At 40.5% G+C, this 18,459-nt stretch overlaps 1 protein-coding gene across 1 annotated transcript in view; it reads left to right on the top strand.

The window, feature by feature from the left end:
* The first annotated feature begins 7,301 nt into the window (after positions 1–7,301).
* Positions 7,302–18,459, top strand: part of LOC129107300 (pleckstrin homology domain-containing family G member 1) — a 61,455-nt gene continuing 50,297 nt past the window's right edge. Inside the window, exon 1 of the mRNA XM_054618752.1 lies at positions 7,302–7,484. Coding sequence (XP_054474727.1) covers positions 7,400–7,484 — 85 coding nt within the window. The 5' untranslated portion in view covers positions 7,302–7,399. The remainder of the gene's footprint in view (positions 7,485–18,459) is intronic.

The raw sequence follows: 18,459 nt of genomic DNA, 5'->3' as shown, positions 1-18,459 counted from the left end.
TTAAAGGTGGGGAAAACTGTTCCAATTTGGTAGTGACTGTTGGAAACTGGTGCATTTTAGTGTTTTACAGATATTTGTCAGGACTTGGAACAGTCAGCTTGAAACCAGGAAAACTGGGAAGTGTGGTCACTTTAGCTAAATATGAAGCTGGCTACAAACTAGCTAGCTTAGCTTATAATAAAGACTGAAGGCAATGGGGATCGGCTAGTCCGGCCCTGTCATCCTCAAGGTGGTCAAAATACTCATAAGGTCACTGCTCCCTGTCTATTTATCCCCTCAAAGATTTCATTCTCCTAGAGGTGAATCAGGAAAACAATGCTCTGTCGCCAAGTGAGATTGAAAGATTTCACAGACATTCTCTCTTTCGCAGCTTTATAATAATGGCCCTTGTTTAAAGCGTTAAACACTGCTCTCTTTGTGGCTGTCAGATGAAACCAAAGTTTGTGTGAGGTGAGCCAGAGGCTCTTGTGGTTTGGTGACCTAGACTTCCACTGATGAGGAAAACAGACAACCACTTCCAACAGACCCCCCACTTGCCATTCGCCTTCCTGTGGTTGAGGTTCGGCAAGAGGTTGCGACTCGAATATGATATGCAACGCAACTAAAGTGTAACAAATGACAGGAGAGAGAAAACTGAAGATTATAAGAGATGGATTTAAAGTCAAGGTTTGTGGATAGCAGTGGATCAGGTTTCTGGAAAGCTGAGTTCAGGGTTATACGGGGGGGTGACTTCAGAGGAGATGGGCCCCAGTGGGACTTGACGTCTAACTTACTTGTTAAAGTGAAGATGTAAACATATCAGTCAGTCAGTGGCACCTGGTCTAGAAATGTCCATACGGGGTGCAAAGTGGAATGCTCTTGAGAGGTATAATGTGAGATCAGAGGTCAGGGTGTGGTTTGCTGCTGCTGTACAGTGATCCACAGGGAAGAAGATAAATATTACCCTTAATGTCCAGTTTGTTTGAAATGTGCAGGCCCAGTTTGTATCAAAATAAAGGATTACTACTTTAACATGTTTCTATATGTATTTTGGATTGCATTCAATTGCAAATATTATCACATATTCAGCAGTTTGAAGCTGTGCCACCCCAAACAGTGAGCAAATATAGCCCATGTCAACAATGAACAAATGGATGTAGGAACAAGTAAACTGAGAAAAGAAAGAAAACTCATCTGGTCCCAAAATGTTGTGATGAAATCTGAGATAAAATCAATCTTGGTTTTGGGTTTCTATACTGTTTCTGTGATAAATTTACAGCAAAAACTTGTCTCAAATATGAAGTCATTATTCATCATGATTTTGGGTAGAGCTTTTTCAAATTTTTATAATTGCAACGCAATCATTGAACTGATTGAACAACATTACGTTTTACAAAGGAGTCCCCATGATGATCTTTACAGGGCAGCCAGTTACTTTATCAAGATGCCATAATCATTTCTGGACAACTTGACACCAGGTAGTGATGTATCAAAGAAACCTGTTAAAAATAGAAGAAAAGGGCTGGGACACATGACATAATAAGGAGTAATGTTCTTTATTGAAGGTCAAACATTAATAGATTGTGAGGCTCTGCATGTGTCTGTGCTCCGCTTACACTCTTTTACATAACACCTCACGTGATGTTTCTTCACAGGGATGTTAAATTTATCATCCAATCTTGTGCCATTGTTGGATATACAACGTACATGCGGGCATTACTGGCCCATAAAAAAGGATAGACTGTACAATGTGGATTTAGAAAACATGCCCTCAACATAATCTCATCGCCTTCCTGATACCAATAAACACTCATTTGTCATTAGATACAGTTCATGCTGGCACCTGCCAACCACCTGCTTGAATGCCCACCTTCATTATTTTGATTCTTTCAGCTGAGTCAACAAAAAAAGAGTTTCATTGTTAATCAGTGAACTCAGTTGAATAACAAAGTGTGAACTTGTGTTTTTCTGAGGATTTTGTATGAGCCTGTGACTGTGATGACAGACACAAGGTAGTTTCTTCCAGTGCAGATTAGATGATGCCTCTCTGCTTGACTGAGTGTGAAATACACACAGGATGTGAGGTTTGGGCATCCTTGAGATCTTAAACTTTCTGTAGCATGGATTTCATATTGTATAAGACTATATGCACATAAAGCAAACATTTGCATGTAATAACGCTTCCAGATTTATAAGAAAATACTTAAATTAGTCAAATGATTGGCATTTCATATCGACATTGCAGAGATTTTTTTGATTAAAACACCAGCTAATCATCCCAACCATGATCTTGGGAAATAAAATACACATAAAGTATAATCAAGATAATAAACTATGCTATATCATTTCATGATAACATTTCAATCATTGTTTTCTCAAAATCAATATTAAGCAATTAATATAATTAGTTGGGTCAAAGAGCTCTTTTAACAAGTTGTGATGAGACAATTTAAAGCAAAATCACTGCACAAAATGTTTGTGTTTGAAAAAGATAAAGTAATATGAAGTTGTAACTGCCGTATGAGAGCGGTGCAGAATGAGGGCCTTCGTTAGCCAAAGGGGCACTAACATGCACTAACATGCACTAAAAGCACGCGTGGCTGATTTAAATTATATTTCTTTTGGAAGCAACATGTATTGTAAAGACAAACTTTTCTAATAAATGAGTAAAAATAAAATAGGATATAAATTATTTAAAAATCACTAGAATACTTGGTGTCTCATAACAGCAACAATACAATCATTATTTCTAAAATATCTCAGTATATTTAACATCTCCCTTGTGTGCTAGACACACAAAAGCCCCCACTATTTTCCCACCACATCAGCATACACAATGCGGGTGCCACATGGGCAGTGATCAGAGATAGCATTACACACCCTCTGAGGCATTTCCTGTGGCGTTTCCTGCTTTCTTCACGACTTCATGTGCTAATGTCCATTAATCCTGGCAAACTCTCCGCAGCTCTTTCTGTCTCAGGGTCTGATATCACAAAAGCGCTCTCTCTCTCTCTCTCTCTCTCTCTCTCTCTCTCTCTCTCTCTCCCTCTGTCTCACAGTAGTCTGTTTGAACTGAAAGCGGCAGACCGGGCCTCCCAGATTTTTTACAGCCGATGGTGGAGATAAGCTTTCTAATGACTGTAGGTGTACTGATGCTTGTGTGTGCATGTATAAGAGGCAAAACAGAGATCTGCCATGTATACAGCTCAGCCCTAGGGGACAATCTGTCTGGGAAAATTGTAAAACTGATGCCATACAGTTCAAACCCTGTGTCAAAAAGGTGTGTAAGCGAGTGCTAATCCAAACGGATGTAGAGAGGTTAAGGACATGGGGGCAAGAGTTAAGCATTTGAACCTGCAGTGCATTTTTGTACTGCATTGTTGTGACTGCAAGGCATTGTTAAAGAAAACCAACATTGTGGGTCATCTAATCATCTCTAGCATGCACAGTTTCAGTCAAAGCGATAATGATTTTTATTATGACTGCCCTCATCTTTTTCTCAGTTACAGGCTTTGTTCGTATGAGAGCAAAATCTATATCCCTATTTTTGGCTTGTTATCTCTCATAATCCCCTTGACAACATTAACACCAGACGATGTTTATCTCTAGAGTGACTCAACTCAACAGCAGTTCTTGCTATATCTCCTCTTCAGTCTGCAACAAGTTAAGTTTGCCATACAGCATTACACAAGCCGGCTGAGTCACACACCAATAAAGTGATCGAAACTATGAAACCTGGCACACACACCTCTCTCACTCTCTCTCAGCAGTCATCGACGATGGGCATTAACTGCAGGGTTTTAATTGTTTAACCTACATATAAATTGTGTTTCTGCTTCCTGATTGTCCTGAACTGTTCCTGTGCTGTTGTCCATTTTCCCTCTCCAGTAGCTCTGCCCAGGTGTGCTGCATTGCTCAACGAGGTGCACCTGGCCTGGGAAACAGGAGCTTTAAAGCATGCCAGCAGCAGAAGCGAGAGGCCTCTGGTGTGGGGACTGCTGGTCTTGCTGCCTCTCAGTTTAGGAATCTGTATTGTCTTGTACGTATGTCTTTATGTTAATAAATCCCATGGATTTGATTGTTTTAAAGGTGTCTTTTGTGGTTGATCTGGGTTTGTTGTGTGCCCCAGGGCTGAACAAGGTTGGGACATGACACTTGGAGTTACAATAATACTTGCAAAATCCCATGTTGGTATGATAAAACAAGGGCTCCTGTTTTATTGCTATTATTTTTAAATATGCAGGGACTTATATAATCAAACATAAAATAGTGTTTTCTTCTGGTGGTAACCCACGGCTTCATTGCCCAACTGGCTATTTTGCACCAGTTTAGGTATGTGATGTAATGTGTTATACCATCTTACTTCCTGATAGACAACTTGAAAATGTAAGTAATTTTCTTCTGACCTTATGCATATAGCTAGCTAAGAACACTTCAAATAAAAGTTTAGGACAACGTCTGCTACCAAAAAAACTTTTTATTATAGGCCTAATTATAAGAATAGATTTGCATAATAACAAAGAAACAGGATTCAAAAAGAGTTCAAAAGGAATTAACAGTTGGCCCAACAGTAAATGACTCTAGCTAGCTTGGTAAGCAGGTACAGATAGCAGACAAACTACATTAACAAATCACAAATCAACTTTTGCAAAACAACTGTAAAAAAAGAGTTCCTACAGATAAAGCTAACAATAGCATTTGAGAAGTAGTTAAAAGGTGAAAAAAAAAAAGGGGATGTAACCATAAATAAATGTGTATCCATTTTCCTTTAGAGGATATGGCAACAAGTGCTACAAACATTATTCTTCAACAAAGGCAGTGAGTACTAATTGACGTCTATGGCTGGAAATGGCACTACACTCATGTGCGCACGTTATCAGATGTGCATAAACATAGTTAAACTCAGGAAATAACCTTTTGGGGGTCAGGAAGTCATTTTGTGTGTCTCACAGCCCAAGTCATCTGAGATAAATGCCGGTTTTGAACAGCACATCATTTCCTGATGTTGTTAAGTGCTTACAACAAGGCACTTGGACGTGAAACAACAACATTTTCGTTATTTGGGGAAACTACACAGAATAGCAGGATGCTCAATGGTGGAATTTATCATCAAAGGATAAAAACAAACAGAGATGCACCAGAGTTTAGTCCATATACTTTTTTACTGTTCACAATATATTTCAGTTAAGTCACCTCAAGTATAGCAGTTTGTTTTCAACCAAGGTTCATGTCCGCAACCCTTCTCACTTGAACTCAAAACTATTTGAACTATGGGACCTCCACTTAACTGAAAATGGCTAAGCATATCTATACATGTACAGGGAAAACCAGTTATTATCCAACTATAATTTATTTCACTGGAGGACTAGACACTGACATGTTAAGAGGACAGCTATGCTAACAGACCGCTTTGGCATTGTTTGTCTGTTGGCTGCTACCTGAGGGGAAATCCTTATCACTTTCAGGATTTCAGCAGTTTCAGTTGGCAATGAAGTCGTCTTGCTGTGAGAAAGATGATATTGTATGGAAAGGCTGCAGGGACAAGCCTTTCCCCCGTGGGACAATAATTTAACCTTACCAGTGCCAAAGATATAACTCACCAGTCAGCAGACAAGTCACAAAGCAAAGGAAGAGTCATTTTTTTACTGTCAATACTGTCCAGACAAAGAGATATGGTTCCCTTACGACAAAAACACAAGCTGAAAATTCTGTTAACACCCATTTTATTTCAGTATTTCTCAAGAAAAATAAGATTACTGTGAAGTGTGAAGTCCATAGGAAGGAGAGGCGGTGATATGAGGAATAGGTACAGGACTGTTTCTCCGTCCTCATGGGTTCCTCATAATGACCCAATTTCCATTCAGTGATCACAGACACCATCTGCCCCTACACTGAGTTTTCTGTGCCCTAACCATCCTATAAATAAGGACCAAAGTACTGAGTGTGGTTTAGGGTTTCCTTTACATTCTGTTTGCATGTAGGGAAGTTACTGAAACTAATGTATGGTACATTTTGAGGTGTCTGAGTAAACGCAACATGTTTGTACTACTTTATCATCCAAGGGAAAGTATTGTCACACTATTTCCCTGCAGTACTCATAAAGTTATAGAAATACCTACCTGTGAGACACAACATGATTCAAGGTGGTTTAAAGATTCAAATGACCGACATGCAGTCCAGTTTGTCTAATCTCTATATTTGCAAATACCAAATAGGCCACATAATTATATCTGATTAAAGAAAACACTGCCTCATCTGGCAACAATTAGAGAGTAATATAAAAGTAACAAAACTTTATAGAAAAAAAGAGGGGAAAATGATTTAAGTACAAAAAGATCACACCTGGGAATGTCATTTGGATTATTGGTCACTACAGGCCTCCATTATTCCTTAGGGTTATATGAAGAGATTATATAAATGGAGAATAACTGCGTTGCACGGAATGTCCCCCAAAAGGTCAAACCTGATACCTGACATACACTTAAACAATTTGACCTCAGCTACTGCCTGTAAATCCTACAAGGACCTTCAGGGCTAGTTCACACAGGTTACTGAGAAACCCCTCGAGCCAACTGTTGGAGAGAACATAAAACTGTGACGTTGAAAGCATAAAACAACATGTTATGGTCCCGGTGTGGAGACTGCAGTTTAAACAGGATCTGTGTTTTGTTGCTAAATTTGGCTCAAATCTCATGTGATGATTGTTGGCTGCAGAAAACATTGTGATTGGCAGAGATTATTCCTCTATCACCAGTATTGTTTAGGGTTTGCTTTATGTGTTTGTACTGTTTTTCCACCAACGGGGTTCTGCAGCATTTATGGGAACAATGATGTATGGTAAAATAAGTATGCTGTTGAAAATATTGCACTTGATTAAAGTTACCAGACAAAAGACCCCAGATGTGTATAAATAGTATCTATATATTGAAGTTCAGGATAAATGCAAGAAAACTGAACTGTCTCCACCTCATATCAATACTCTTTAAGTGCAGTAACATTACAAACATAGTGTATATTAAATATTGCACCTTAAAGACCTATGGATTTTTATTATTTTTCTAATCTTATGTGCAATTTCTAAGTATTGTTGTTTGTCAGTCATCTTTAAATCTTTTGATGTGGTTGAAAAAGGTGTGTCTGTAATGGACCTAAAACTTTACTACCCCTCCGAGGGTAATTTTGGACCAATCGAAGCAGGCTAATCTAAAAGTCAAATTTATTGCAGACTCCTCACTCCCATAAAGTGAGCCGCCCGTCAGTGTAATGATGACGCAACGAAACAGGAACCTCTGCAATGTGATTGAGGTTTTTTACCACCGGACAAACGAAGACACCGTGTTTGAAGCTGGCAAAGTTTCCAAGTGGGTCAACGAGGCAGCAGATCGGTGAGCAGTAAAAGGAGAACTTTTAGCAGCTTTTAATGAAGAACGACTTGTCTCCAGCAGCAGCAGCGAGCCGGAGATTTGCTCATCTGCTATCTGCGATTACACCTACGAAGACAAAGAGTGAGTGAAAGTTATTCTAATGTCGATCACCTTCTCTGTGTTTAATGAATCGACCCACTTGCATGGTGCAAAACACGCCCCCCCCACCACTTGTTTTCAATGCGGCAGGTGTGCTTGTCTCGCTGCGTGTGTGAGCAGCGTGCAGGCCGGACTGCAGCCCCTGGATAAGAGACAGATAACTGCTGATAGGAGATAATGGAGGTATTGATGGTGGAGCAGGTTGCATGAGAGGGAGACATAATGAAGACCATGGGGCAGTGACATTCACTCTGGATTATGAGATGGCAAATGTGTGATGGACAGAAGGAACATGGAGGTCATGCTGGTCTAAACTCTGAACCTGACCCTTTTTCAAATTGATTTTTACATAACTGGGGCAACATCTTTTAAAAGACCAGCCGCAGATTGATCTAGATCTCTGAACACAGTGATTGACAGTTTCAAATCATCCTTTTTTTTTTTATTTTTTTTTACTTTGGACAGACTTCAGGCTGTTATGTAACAACAGCCAATGGAGAAAGGAGGTAGAACTGAACAGGTTTGTTTAGCATTCACAGGTGATTTTCACACTTCAGTCTTCACGAGTTATGATTAATGCCCAACGTCACCATCAAGTTTTTGTGTCTATGATTGATTGACAGGGCCCTTTTGCCACCATCACATCCACTCCTGCTGTTACATACTGAATTAAAGGAACCGTTAGACATTTTTGGGAAGTACGCTAATTCACTTCCTTGCCGAGAGTTAGACTAGAAGATTGACACCACTTTCATGTATTTTCATTAAATGATGCTACAGCCAGTTAGCTTAGCTTAGCATTAAGACTTTAAACGGGGGGACATGGCTAGTTTATCCAGTTGCCAAGATACTAGCTGAGACTCAAATAAATCACTGGTGCTGATGGGAGGATTTTGTTACCTTTGGTCAGAGCTGTTTCCAGTCCTTACCTTATGCTAAGCTAACTAGCTGCAGGCTGTATGTGATGTCAATCTTCTCATTTATCTCTCTACAGACTTCCCAAACATGTATGCTTTTAGATTATGCAGAGATCAGCATTGTGTGCTTTAAAGTCATATCAAAATTGTTATTATCACGTTATTAAATGTGAGGCTAAGCTGTGTGTGTTAACTCTGCTTCATCACTGACTGGTATGAAGATGTTAGTTGCATGGCAGTTTCCTTCCTCACAGTTAGAGAAGGATGGCAGGTGTTCTGCCCACTTCTAAATCTCGTGGGAATGTAATCTGAGATGGGACGACCTTAGCACCTTCACCCCTCGGTGTACCACCACGTAACGTTAAACTCAGACATCCCAGGCTCTCCTCTCATGTCCTGTCAGTAGTTTGGTCGTGGTGGTTTACTGTCTTCCGCTTGTCTTCTCATGACATTGTGGCTCTGGGTTTATAGAGCAGCATGTGGCTGGAGGAGCTTCTTTTTTGGTACCACATTCATGTTACCCTCGGGATGAAGTGTAATGACTTTGTGTTCTTAACTTTTCATCTTCCACCATCCTTAAGTTGGAATTTAAATTTTTCCAACACTTTGCTTTATGACCAAATACCTGCAAAACTAATGACATCGGCAAAAATCTTAATGTGCTTATTTGACTGATACTCCAATATGATCATTATGATAAATTCCATTGAAAAACATATTAAATCGATTATGGTGTGATTTATGCGGTGATCTGCATAATATGACATGTAGGATAGGACATCTCTGCAGCACAACAATATTTAATCTAAAATAGTATTTTAGACACACATCACCTTTAAAAAATATAACCCCTTTCACAGCATCCATTTTGACATGTAATTGCAGGGTAAACACAGGTGTAATTGATTAAAAAAAGTTATGTTACTGTTTTATTTAGTGTGTTACAGCCATTCCAGCGAGTCAGCAAGCACAATACCAGGGCAATGGCCAACCTAAATGAAACAAGGCCTTAATCAATGTTATTAATTACACCTGTGTTTACCCTGACATGCCTGCTGACGTTAGCATTTAGCACAAATTGCAGAGCCACATGACCCCTTGGTCTTGTGTGATATACAATACAAAAGAGTCAGTAAAAAAGATATCCAATTATTTTCCATGGAAACTCTGCAGACAGGTGAGATGTCGTTGTGCATCGTTTCTTCAAACAGCCATTTGTAGCTCTACTGTTCTCATCTTTGTCACACAGAAACAAAACAGGAGTAGTGACGGTTGGTCACGTTTATGATGAGCCACAGCTGGAGCTTTCTCTCTCTTTCTCCTGATGGATGTTTTTACTGGAGGTCTTTTGAGACGGATGGCTCCACAGGATGTCTCTGGTCCCGCGCTGTATCACGTTTCTCTCCCCTGAAGATTATCTTAAATCATTCCACAACCTGCCCTATTTTATATCGAGGTCCAGGTGGGGTGTGTGTGCAACTGTACAGCACTTGAGTATTGTATGGCGATAGTTTATAGGAAGAACAGTTAAGTGTGTGTGTGTGTGTGTGTGTGTGTGTGTGTGTGTGTGTGTGTGTGTGTGTGTGTGTGTGTGTGTGTGTGTGTGTGTGTGTGTGTGTGTGTGTGTGTGTGTGTGTGTGTGTGTGTGTTCATGCCTGTGTTTAATGATTATATACCTGCCATCCTGATGTCCAGTGTGATCCAACGCTTTTATCTCTGTTCTGCCCTAAAGCAGTTCCAGATAGCATGTGGAGTTCAAACACACTGCATGCGGAAGACACCCAACTGTGCTTCCATGTGGGATGATGCATATCTGGAGTATATTGAATGATAAGGGCAGTTACGGTACTTCTTGAAAGACTGATGTTGTAATAGCAAAAGATTGGAAGGAGAGTTCACAAGAAAATAATAGTTTGATTTATTTTAAGAGAAACAACTTATTTTCTCAGTTGTTTCACTATTGGCTCTTCTGTTTCTGTTCATGGATTGGAGTAGCAATATAATTGGCAGGTTGATGATAGTATTTGCTGAACCTCATTTTCTACTGAGGGCTACCTTTTGTTAGTGTTTTGCAACCCTCCCTGATAAACTGTTGGTGTTGACAGATGTGGTATCCCTCCTGTTTTCCTAATCCCTGCTTCAGGCTGGAGCTGATCTCTCTCTGCCCACAGGAGGAGGGCACTGAGTCTTTGTATGGAGGGGTCATGATCTTTCACCTATTGCTGGCAGCCATCCCTGCTGAGAGGTCACATGTAGGAGCTGAGGCGTGATGGAGTGGGGGAAAAAGGGGGAGCAAAGGAGGACGGGAAGGGAGGGAGCATGAAGAAAAAAGATGAGTTCTTGCAGTTCTGAGAAGCTGCCACATTGTTTCACATCTATTATCACCGAGCTTTGTCTCAATCAGACAACCCTGGATTCAGCTGCACAGCTGAATTACTTTTTCCTGCTTGTCATACAGGAACAGGAAGTGAGCTGTGCTAACAAGTGGAGCATCCAGCTTTAATTTTAGCCTCTTCATAGATGCATACAGGGCGCACACTCTTTCACAAAATCCCTGCATTGTGTGAGGTGTAAAAGTTTGCCTTCGTGGGTTGTTACTGTAACCTATAGTGCATGGTTTATCAGAAGCCTTAGCGCCACCCTGCCATTAAAAGCTTTTCATCTAGAGGTTGTCCAGATGAAAATGCCAGCATTAAGGCATGTACTGCACCACCATCAGAGATTAAAACGCCTGTCATTTTCTTCCCTACCTGGCGTGATTGAAGATGCAAACATTACTGCCAGCCTGGGCCGACATGCAAAGCATGCCCTTTCACATGCAAAGCTGTGTGCAGCCTGGCATCAAGATAGAAAAGTAAAGACGAGTTCACACCGTGTTTCAGTATCGTTTTGGTTGAATTCATTGACCTGTAACAAAGTGAAAAATAAATTGGGGGGGGGGCATGTTTAGTAGAGTTTAGATTTAGCACTGCTGTGAGTGCTGCTTCCTGTTCCAAAATTCACAGTTTGTGTGTATATCTGTGTGCGTGCACGTCAGAGGACAAAAGGTTGCTGTTGATATCACCATGTGTTTCCTGTTAAATATGTGTGTTTGTGTGTACATGCACGTTTGTGGTTGCTCGTTTTTCTCCAACTCCGGCCTGTATTTCCGTGGCCCAGACTGGAGCAGCAGATGGACATGCAGAGACCTGCTCTGTGCTGCACTGGGATATTTTTGGACTGCTGTTTTACTGTGAGACAGGCTGTTGGAGGAACTTACATTTCAAAATCCACTTTTTATCCAGGTCTTGGAAGCTGGATAGTCTAAACAGGCTATAAATACAGCATTTTAGTAGTGCACGCTGACAGTGCCAAAATAACCAGGTGGTTATAACCAACGCCAGCAAGCTTATAGTCCTCTGTCTTGAGATTAGAGGATGAACGATTCTCTCCAAGTGACTTGATCTAGATGTAAAACTAACCCAACCTCTTTACCTTCAGTCTAATTACAGATAACCCACATAGGGAACCTTGAACTGATCGTACTGACTCACATACACACACACACACACACACACACACACACACACACACACACACACACACACACACACACACACACACACACACACACACACACACACACACACACACACAACAATGCCCTTCCCAGAAATTAACAGGTACATTGTTTGTTGAGCCGGACAGAGAAAAGAGCCGGAGCTGATTTTAGTCTCCAGTCCTCATTTGTAAACTGAAAGTCAAGATCAATGTTGTTCAAAAAATACTCATCAAATGGCGTTGCCTAGCATTCTGAGGTGACCATCTAGCCAGAAGCAGACTTGGCAACACCGCTACAAAACAGGGGTCACTACAAAGCAAATACCAAACACAATTACAGCAGACTTCATCCTGTTTTGAAGTTTTCTTTGTTATTGTTCTTTTGAAATTATTTTTGCATTGTGTACGATGCTTTCATAGTTTCTACTCATTTGATGCTTGTTTTGACAGAAGGATTTAAATTTTTTACTACAGTCACCATTTTTTCTCTAAGTTACATTTTTTTCTATGACTGCTATACTTGTCCCTGCATTTTTAGGTACTTTCTGGTAAGTCACCCTTAAAACAGTTTAAATTTAGACAGGTTTGTGCAGGCGATAGTGCTCAAAGATGGTAGCATTTAAATTTTGATGACATTTTTTTGGCTCAGTGCAGAAATGACTCAGGTCATCCCAGATTTTCAGGTCTGTGCTGGTATGTGTGTCTCTTTTGTGAGTGTGTGTGTGTGTGTGTGTGTGTGTGTGTGCCTCTGGTTTGAATCAGTAAAAACGGCTGCGACATTTAGATTATGAACTCGAACTGCCAAAGGAGCACATATGAAACCTGCTGATTACATACACACACACACACACATCATACAGCCACTTTAGATCTTTAATGAAGCGTGTGTGGGCATATTTGTGCTTATGTCACGACCCCTCCTGTGCGTCTGATAACAGAAACACACTGATGGCTGTATTTGTTCAGCAGGGAAAAACATTCCAGCAGACGTACCTATAGGCTGTGATTTAGGTGCATGTGAGCCTTTTCTATACTACTAACCACCACTTAAAGTACTTTAGAGATCTGCTGTAAAAACATGCTTCACGTAATTACAAGGTTTGTCACGAGGACAGGGAAAGTTTGGCCCACTGATTTAAACATTTAAAATGGTAACCTTTGAAAGTCTTTTAATGCATGCTTTCAGAATAGCTTTTAATACCCGTCTGGTTGAACAAGAGCTGTTCTTAAGAGAAAGATTACCAAGATTGTAGAGTTACATAGAATTATTTGTTTAAGAGCCACTTTACAACAATTTATGTTTGTATGGATTACAATGTTCATAGGGCAGATATGACTAACCACTCAAGCATATACTACACAGTGTCAGAATGTACAAAGCTTTTAATGCAATCCCTATATTGTTGCATTGTATTTTTCCTACAACTTTCTACAATGTATTTTATTATATTAACATGTTTTATCATCCCAATACCTCTCAGTACTTTTGTATTCTGCCCTTAAAGGGGAACTCCACCAGTTTAACGTGATTAAAGGGATGTCATACCGAGCTGTCAGAGGTTGCGCTGCATTGTGGGTAATGTAGGCGTTATGTTTTGACAAGGAAGAAAAATGTGTGGAATAAATGAGACAATACCTCTGTTTTTTAGCCAACAGTTACTGTTTGGGTTTTGTGCTCACTGCAGAAGCTCTGAGACGTTTTTGCCCATGCACTTGCCTTTCCCAGCTCTCTCCTCCCTGCAGGTTGTGGCCGTGTAAAGTAAAGGCTAGGAGGTCAGAGGTCAGGGGCAAGGAGAGACTGAAATACTCCTGCTCTGAATGCAGCAGGCTAATTCCAGATAGCATGAAAGGAATCCCAACAGTAGTGGCTATGTATGGGAGTGCAGGTCGGCTGAATGTGGTGCTTTATGTGTCCAAACTCACGGTACAGTGGAGAGTGAATTCTAATAATAATAAGGGCATGTAAACACACCTGCTTATCAAGTGGCTCATTTGTCTCTTTGTCCTTTTTATGTGTGTCTGGTTATGTGTTTACCTTTGGTCTGCCTTACCCTGCTGGTGCTTTATGGTTCAATTTATTCATCCATAAAATCATGGACACTAGAGTGCTTTCACTTCTAATCAACAACACTCTTTACAGAACATAAAAACAACATGAAACATAAATATTCCAAAGGTTTATGCTCTTAATATACTACACTTATTTGCTCCTTCTTAGATATCTTGTATCTTAATGCTGTGATCATTTTGTAAAATGTTATCTTATGTGAAAGATGCAGACAATGTTTATTTTCTGTGAGGAGCAAATTAATCCGCTCAAAGCATTGTGGGATAGCTGGTGATGTGGGACTGTCATGTTCAGTCTTGTGACGAGGATTATTACTGTAGTTTCTGGGATTTTTGTATGTCCTTTTCAGCCAGGATTACAGATACATGAGATATTGATGGTGTAACGACAAGTAAATAGTTGGAGAAAGTCATAGGTTAGTTTGCATGTTAAGAGTGATTAAGGCAATGTTGCATGATTTGTTTGCTTCCAGTAGGTCTTATATGTAATGGGTGACCATCTGCCTCACTACAGCTGCATGCTCACTGAATTATATGATTCCACCACCAACATATATGATAGTTTGAAGTTCCCAAGCTCTATAAGGAGGGCTGACCCTTATGGGCTTTTTTTACTCACTTCGTCATGTCACTCAGTGAAACTGTCCTGTAACGATCCATTGGATGTTTCCTACTGGGGGGGAAAAGAGACGAAGAAGAGGAAGGAGAGTGCCAGGAAGGGTCGGGGGTCACAAGTTCACCATAGCCAGAGAATGTCCCATGACAACCAGTGGCATTTTTATGCCAGTCGGTTGGATTCCTTGCTATGTTTATCCGGTTGGTGGAGTTGGAAACTATGTAGGAGTTGTATTTATTTATGGAAAATAAATTCCTTTAGTTTTATTTAGATATCCCCACAGCTCTAGATTGGCAGAGGGAATCTGTTGATTGAGGGCGAGGAGGTTAGGAAGATTGACCCCTGAGATTGGTGGAATGGCCCTTTCCTGGCTTTAAATCCTACACAATATATACTAAGTTTGTAATTAAGTGTTTCATTGTTTTACTTTAGTTTCCATTTGTCACATTTTTCTTTTCAATATCTTACTTGCACATTGTCATTTCAGCTTTATCCTTTCTGTGATTGTTTTTTTATTAAATTATGAAATCATTTATGAAATCCCCTTTTGTTCCGGTCCTCTAGGGCGGGTCAGTCAGTGGTTAACCTCAAACCTGAGATTTCATCAAGAATAAATAAGAGAGATTAAAGTCTGATGATGGAAGGTGAAGCTATGGGAGTGACACGGGGGATTCAGTTTGGAGATTATACTTTTTGTATCATGACTCATAACACTTCCAGTGTTTTGTGGTAATGCATAAGATGCCACAGTAATCCCATTTCACAGTAACAAGTGATGCAATGTCTTTGGTTTGTTTTCATTGCCTCAGATCTTAGATAAACCCTCAATATTTGCAAAGAAATAAGTGGAATGTTAGATGCAGTTTGTTTTACCCAGTCATTTAGATATGCAACTGAATTACACAAGAGATATACAATAAGTTATTATAATAATTTTGAAATAGTATATTGAACTCCACTAGAAGAAAGTTTATTTTAGTTTGAAGTAGCTTGAATTAACAAACTTAACCTGTCTGATGTTTATTGAGCTACTCATGATACAGTTGATATGGGGGACAGTTTTTCATATTTACTGCACTTTCTTAATCATTTGAATACCAGTATTAAATTCTCGCAGTTAGTGGTGTTCCACTTAGGTCTGCTAAATAATGAGATTGAACCAGAATGTAAATGTGTGCCATTGTTGGCCTCAGTGCTGCTCTCCCTCCTCCCAATGTACTCCCCAAGGCCCCGTATATGCGGCTGGCTTCTTTCCTCCCTGATTTTGTTATGTCTACAGTCCCCCCCCCCAAAAAAAAACACTGCACTATTTCTGGCCTCATTTATATGTACATGTGAAAGGGGCTTCCAAGTGAAAGAGGCACAGGGCAAGAGAAAAGGAGTGAAAGAGCAAATTAGAGTCAAGCAGCCTATTAAATGCTCACACAAATAAAAAGCTGTGGTGAGAAAGTTGGATGAATTGCAATAAACAAACTTTTTTTAGCTTCTGTATTAAAATAGAGACTAACCAGCTTGCCAAATAAATTTTGTTTTGGGGCCTCAGTTCCAAATCTGTTTCCACTCTTTGCATTTGCTGACTGGTGTTTTATAGCAGCAGGCTGAGTGGAGTGAGCAGCTGTATTTGGATGTCGCCAAGGCCTGTACCAACTCAAACATACACTCAACTGAGTAGACCCTCCAGCTCGCATACCAGTATGTCATTGCTTTGTTTCTTAGAAGCATTCAGGTAACCAACAACTGGTTGTCAAAGGCGTCGTAAAATTTATTGAAGCAGTGGAATGAGTAATGTGCAAGGTACTGAAACGTTGTGATAACGTTGTACATTTATGAGGTGACCTACTGGTGAGAATAACCCTCAAGCACCAATGTATGTCTGCTGACATGACGGGTAAAGGACGGAAGTTTTGATGCTGAGCAGAATACGTTTTACAGCTTTTCTTTATGACGTGCAGAGCAATAAATGATGGAAAGTCCAATTTGGCTTTATGAAAAGATTTCAAACCACGGTAAATTAATGAAAATGCCTAAAGATATCTGTGACAAAAGCCAGTAGTGTGCTACTAGTATTTCCATTTTGAATGTTTTTACACAATTTTGATACCACAAGGAATTAAATTTATTGATATGCAGTAGACTGCTGTTTCCAGCGTAAAAAATCTAAAAACCCACTCTACAACCTGCCAAGCACCAAGAGCTGCTCCTTTTTTAGTTTTGTTCATGCATTGCAATGTTTCTGAGTTCATTACTGTTGATCATTGGAAAACACCAATTGATCTCATGCACCCGCCAAAGAAAGATTAAAACATTACTCCTTAGCACCACTAGTGGTTAAAAACTCCACAGAGTACCTTTAATAAGTAACTCCAGAAACGGGGCCAAATGTTAAAGTCCGACCTGTAGAGCTTTGTCACGCACACACATTAATACACACAGCTGGACAGCCTCCAGCTCTATTCCGGAACCAGTGAACATCCAGGGACAGGACATTGAGATTGTGCAATCTTATAAGTACCTGGGTGTTCGCTTGAACAATAAACTGGACTGGACTAATCATACAAATGCACTTTATAAAAAGGGTCAGAGCAGACTCTATCTGCTGAGGAGACTGAGGTCCTTTGGAGTGCAGGGAGCACTCCTGAGGACCTTTTTCAACTCTGTGGTGGCATCAGCCATTTTGTATGCAGTGGTCTGCTGGAGCAGCAGCATCTCAGCAGCCGACAAGAAGAGACTCAACAAGCTTGTCAGGAAGGCCAGCAGTGTGCTGGGGTGTCCACTGGATACGGTGGAGGTGGTGGGAGACAGGAGGATGATGGCCAAGCTATCATCCCTGATGAACAACACCTCTCACCCCATGCGGGACACCCTGGCAGCTCTGTGCAGCTCCTTCAGCCACCGGCTGCTTCACCCCCGGTGTGTGAAGGAGAGGTACCGCAGGTCCTTCCTTCCAGCTGCTGTCAGGTTGCACAACCAACTCTGCTCTCAGCAGACCACATAACACATGACAATAAAAACATGACAATAAAAACCTGTGCAATACATTACACTGTGCAATAATAGTTAAAATAGTTTTTTCTGTCTGTAAATATAATATTTCAGTTATTGTTGTTTTTCTACTGTTTTTATTGCTTATTTATAATACTTTTTTATTTTTATTTTCAGTTTTTTTATTTTTATCTTGTCTTTCTTCTACTATGTCTCTTGTGTGCACTTTACTCTATGCTGCTGTAAGCCTGCAAATTTCCCCGCTGCGGGACTAATAAAGGATTATCTTATCTTATCTTATCTTATTACTTTACAGCAGCTAGTTGTCCATCACTGTGTTTGGCAAGTCTGTCAGCACTCTGCAAGACGGGCCATGGAGTGACACACTGATTCTAATAAGGAAAATCCCTCGGAGACGACGGGACAGGAGAATCTGTAAAGCAAGACAGTTTTTTGTGTGTGAGTGTGTGTGCGTTAGGATGCCAACATGTCTGTGTGGTAAAGCTTTTTGAGCCACTCAACTCTGCACACTGAGCCATTATTGTGGAGAGAACAGTATAGCTATAAGCTGTGTCATTGTGCGCTTGTCAATTTGCGTATGCCTAAAGAGACCAGAGGGGGGTTCTTCCCCCAACGATAGCATAGCTCGAACAGGCCGCAAACATAAAAGTAATTTATTTCACTGAGAAAGAGAGAGAGAGAGAGAGAGAACTTCCCCCTCCTTCCTCCAGCTTTCTTTTTCTCCTGTGTCCTCCCCCTCATCCAACTCTCCCACTCAGCAGCTGTTCCTCTCACTTTCCGCTCTTCCTCCCTCCACCCCACCCTGCACCCCCTG

Source organism: Anoplopoma fimbria, chromosome 18 (genome assembly GCF_027596085.1).
Source record: "Anoplopoma fimbria isolate UVic2021 breed Golden Eagle Sablefish chromosome 18, Afim_UVic_2022, whole genome shotgun sequence".
In the NCBI taxonomy this organism is placed as follows: domain Eukaryota; kingdom Metazoa; phylum Chordata; class Actinopteri; order Perciformes; family Anoplopomatidae; genus Anoplopoma; species Anoplopoma fimbria.
The sequence above is the reverse complement of the archived record's forward strand: the minus strand, read 5'-3'. Positions and strand labels throughout refer to the sequence as shown.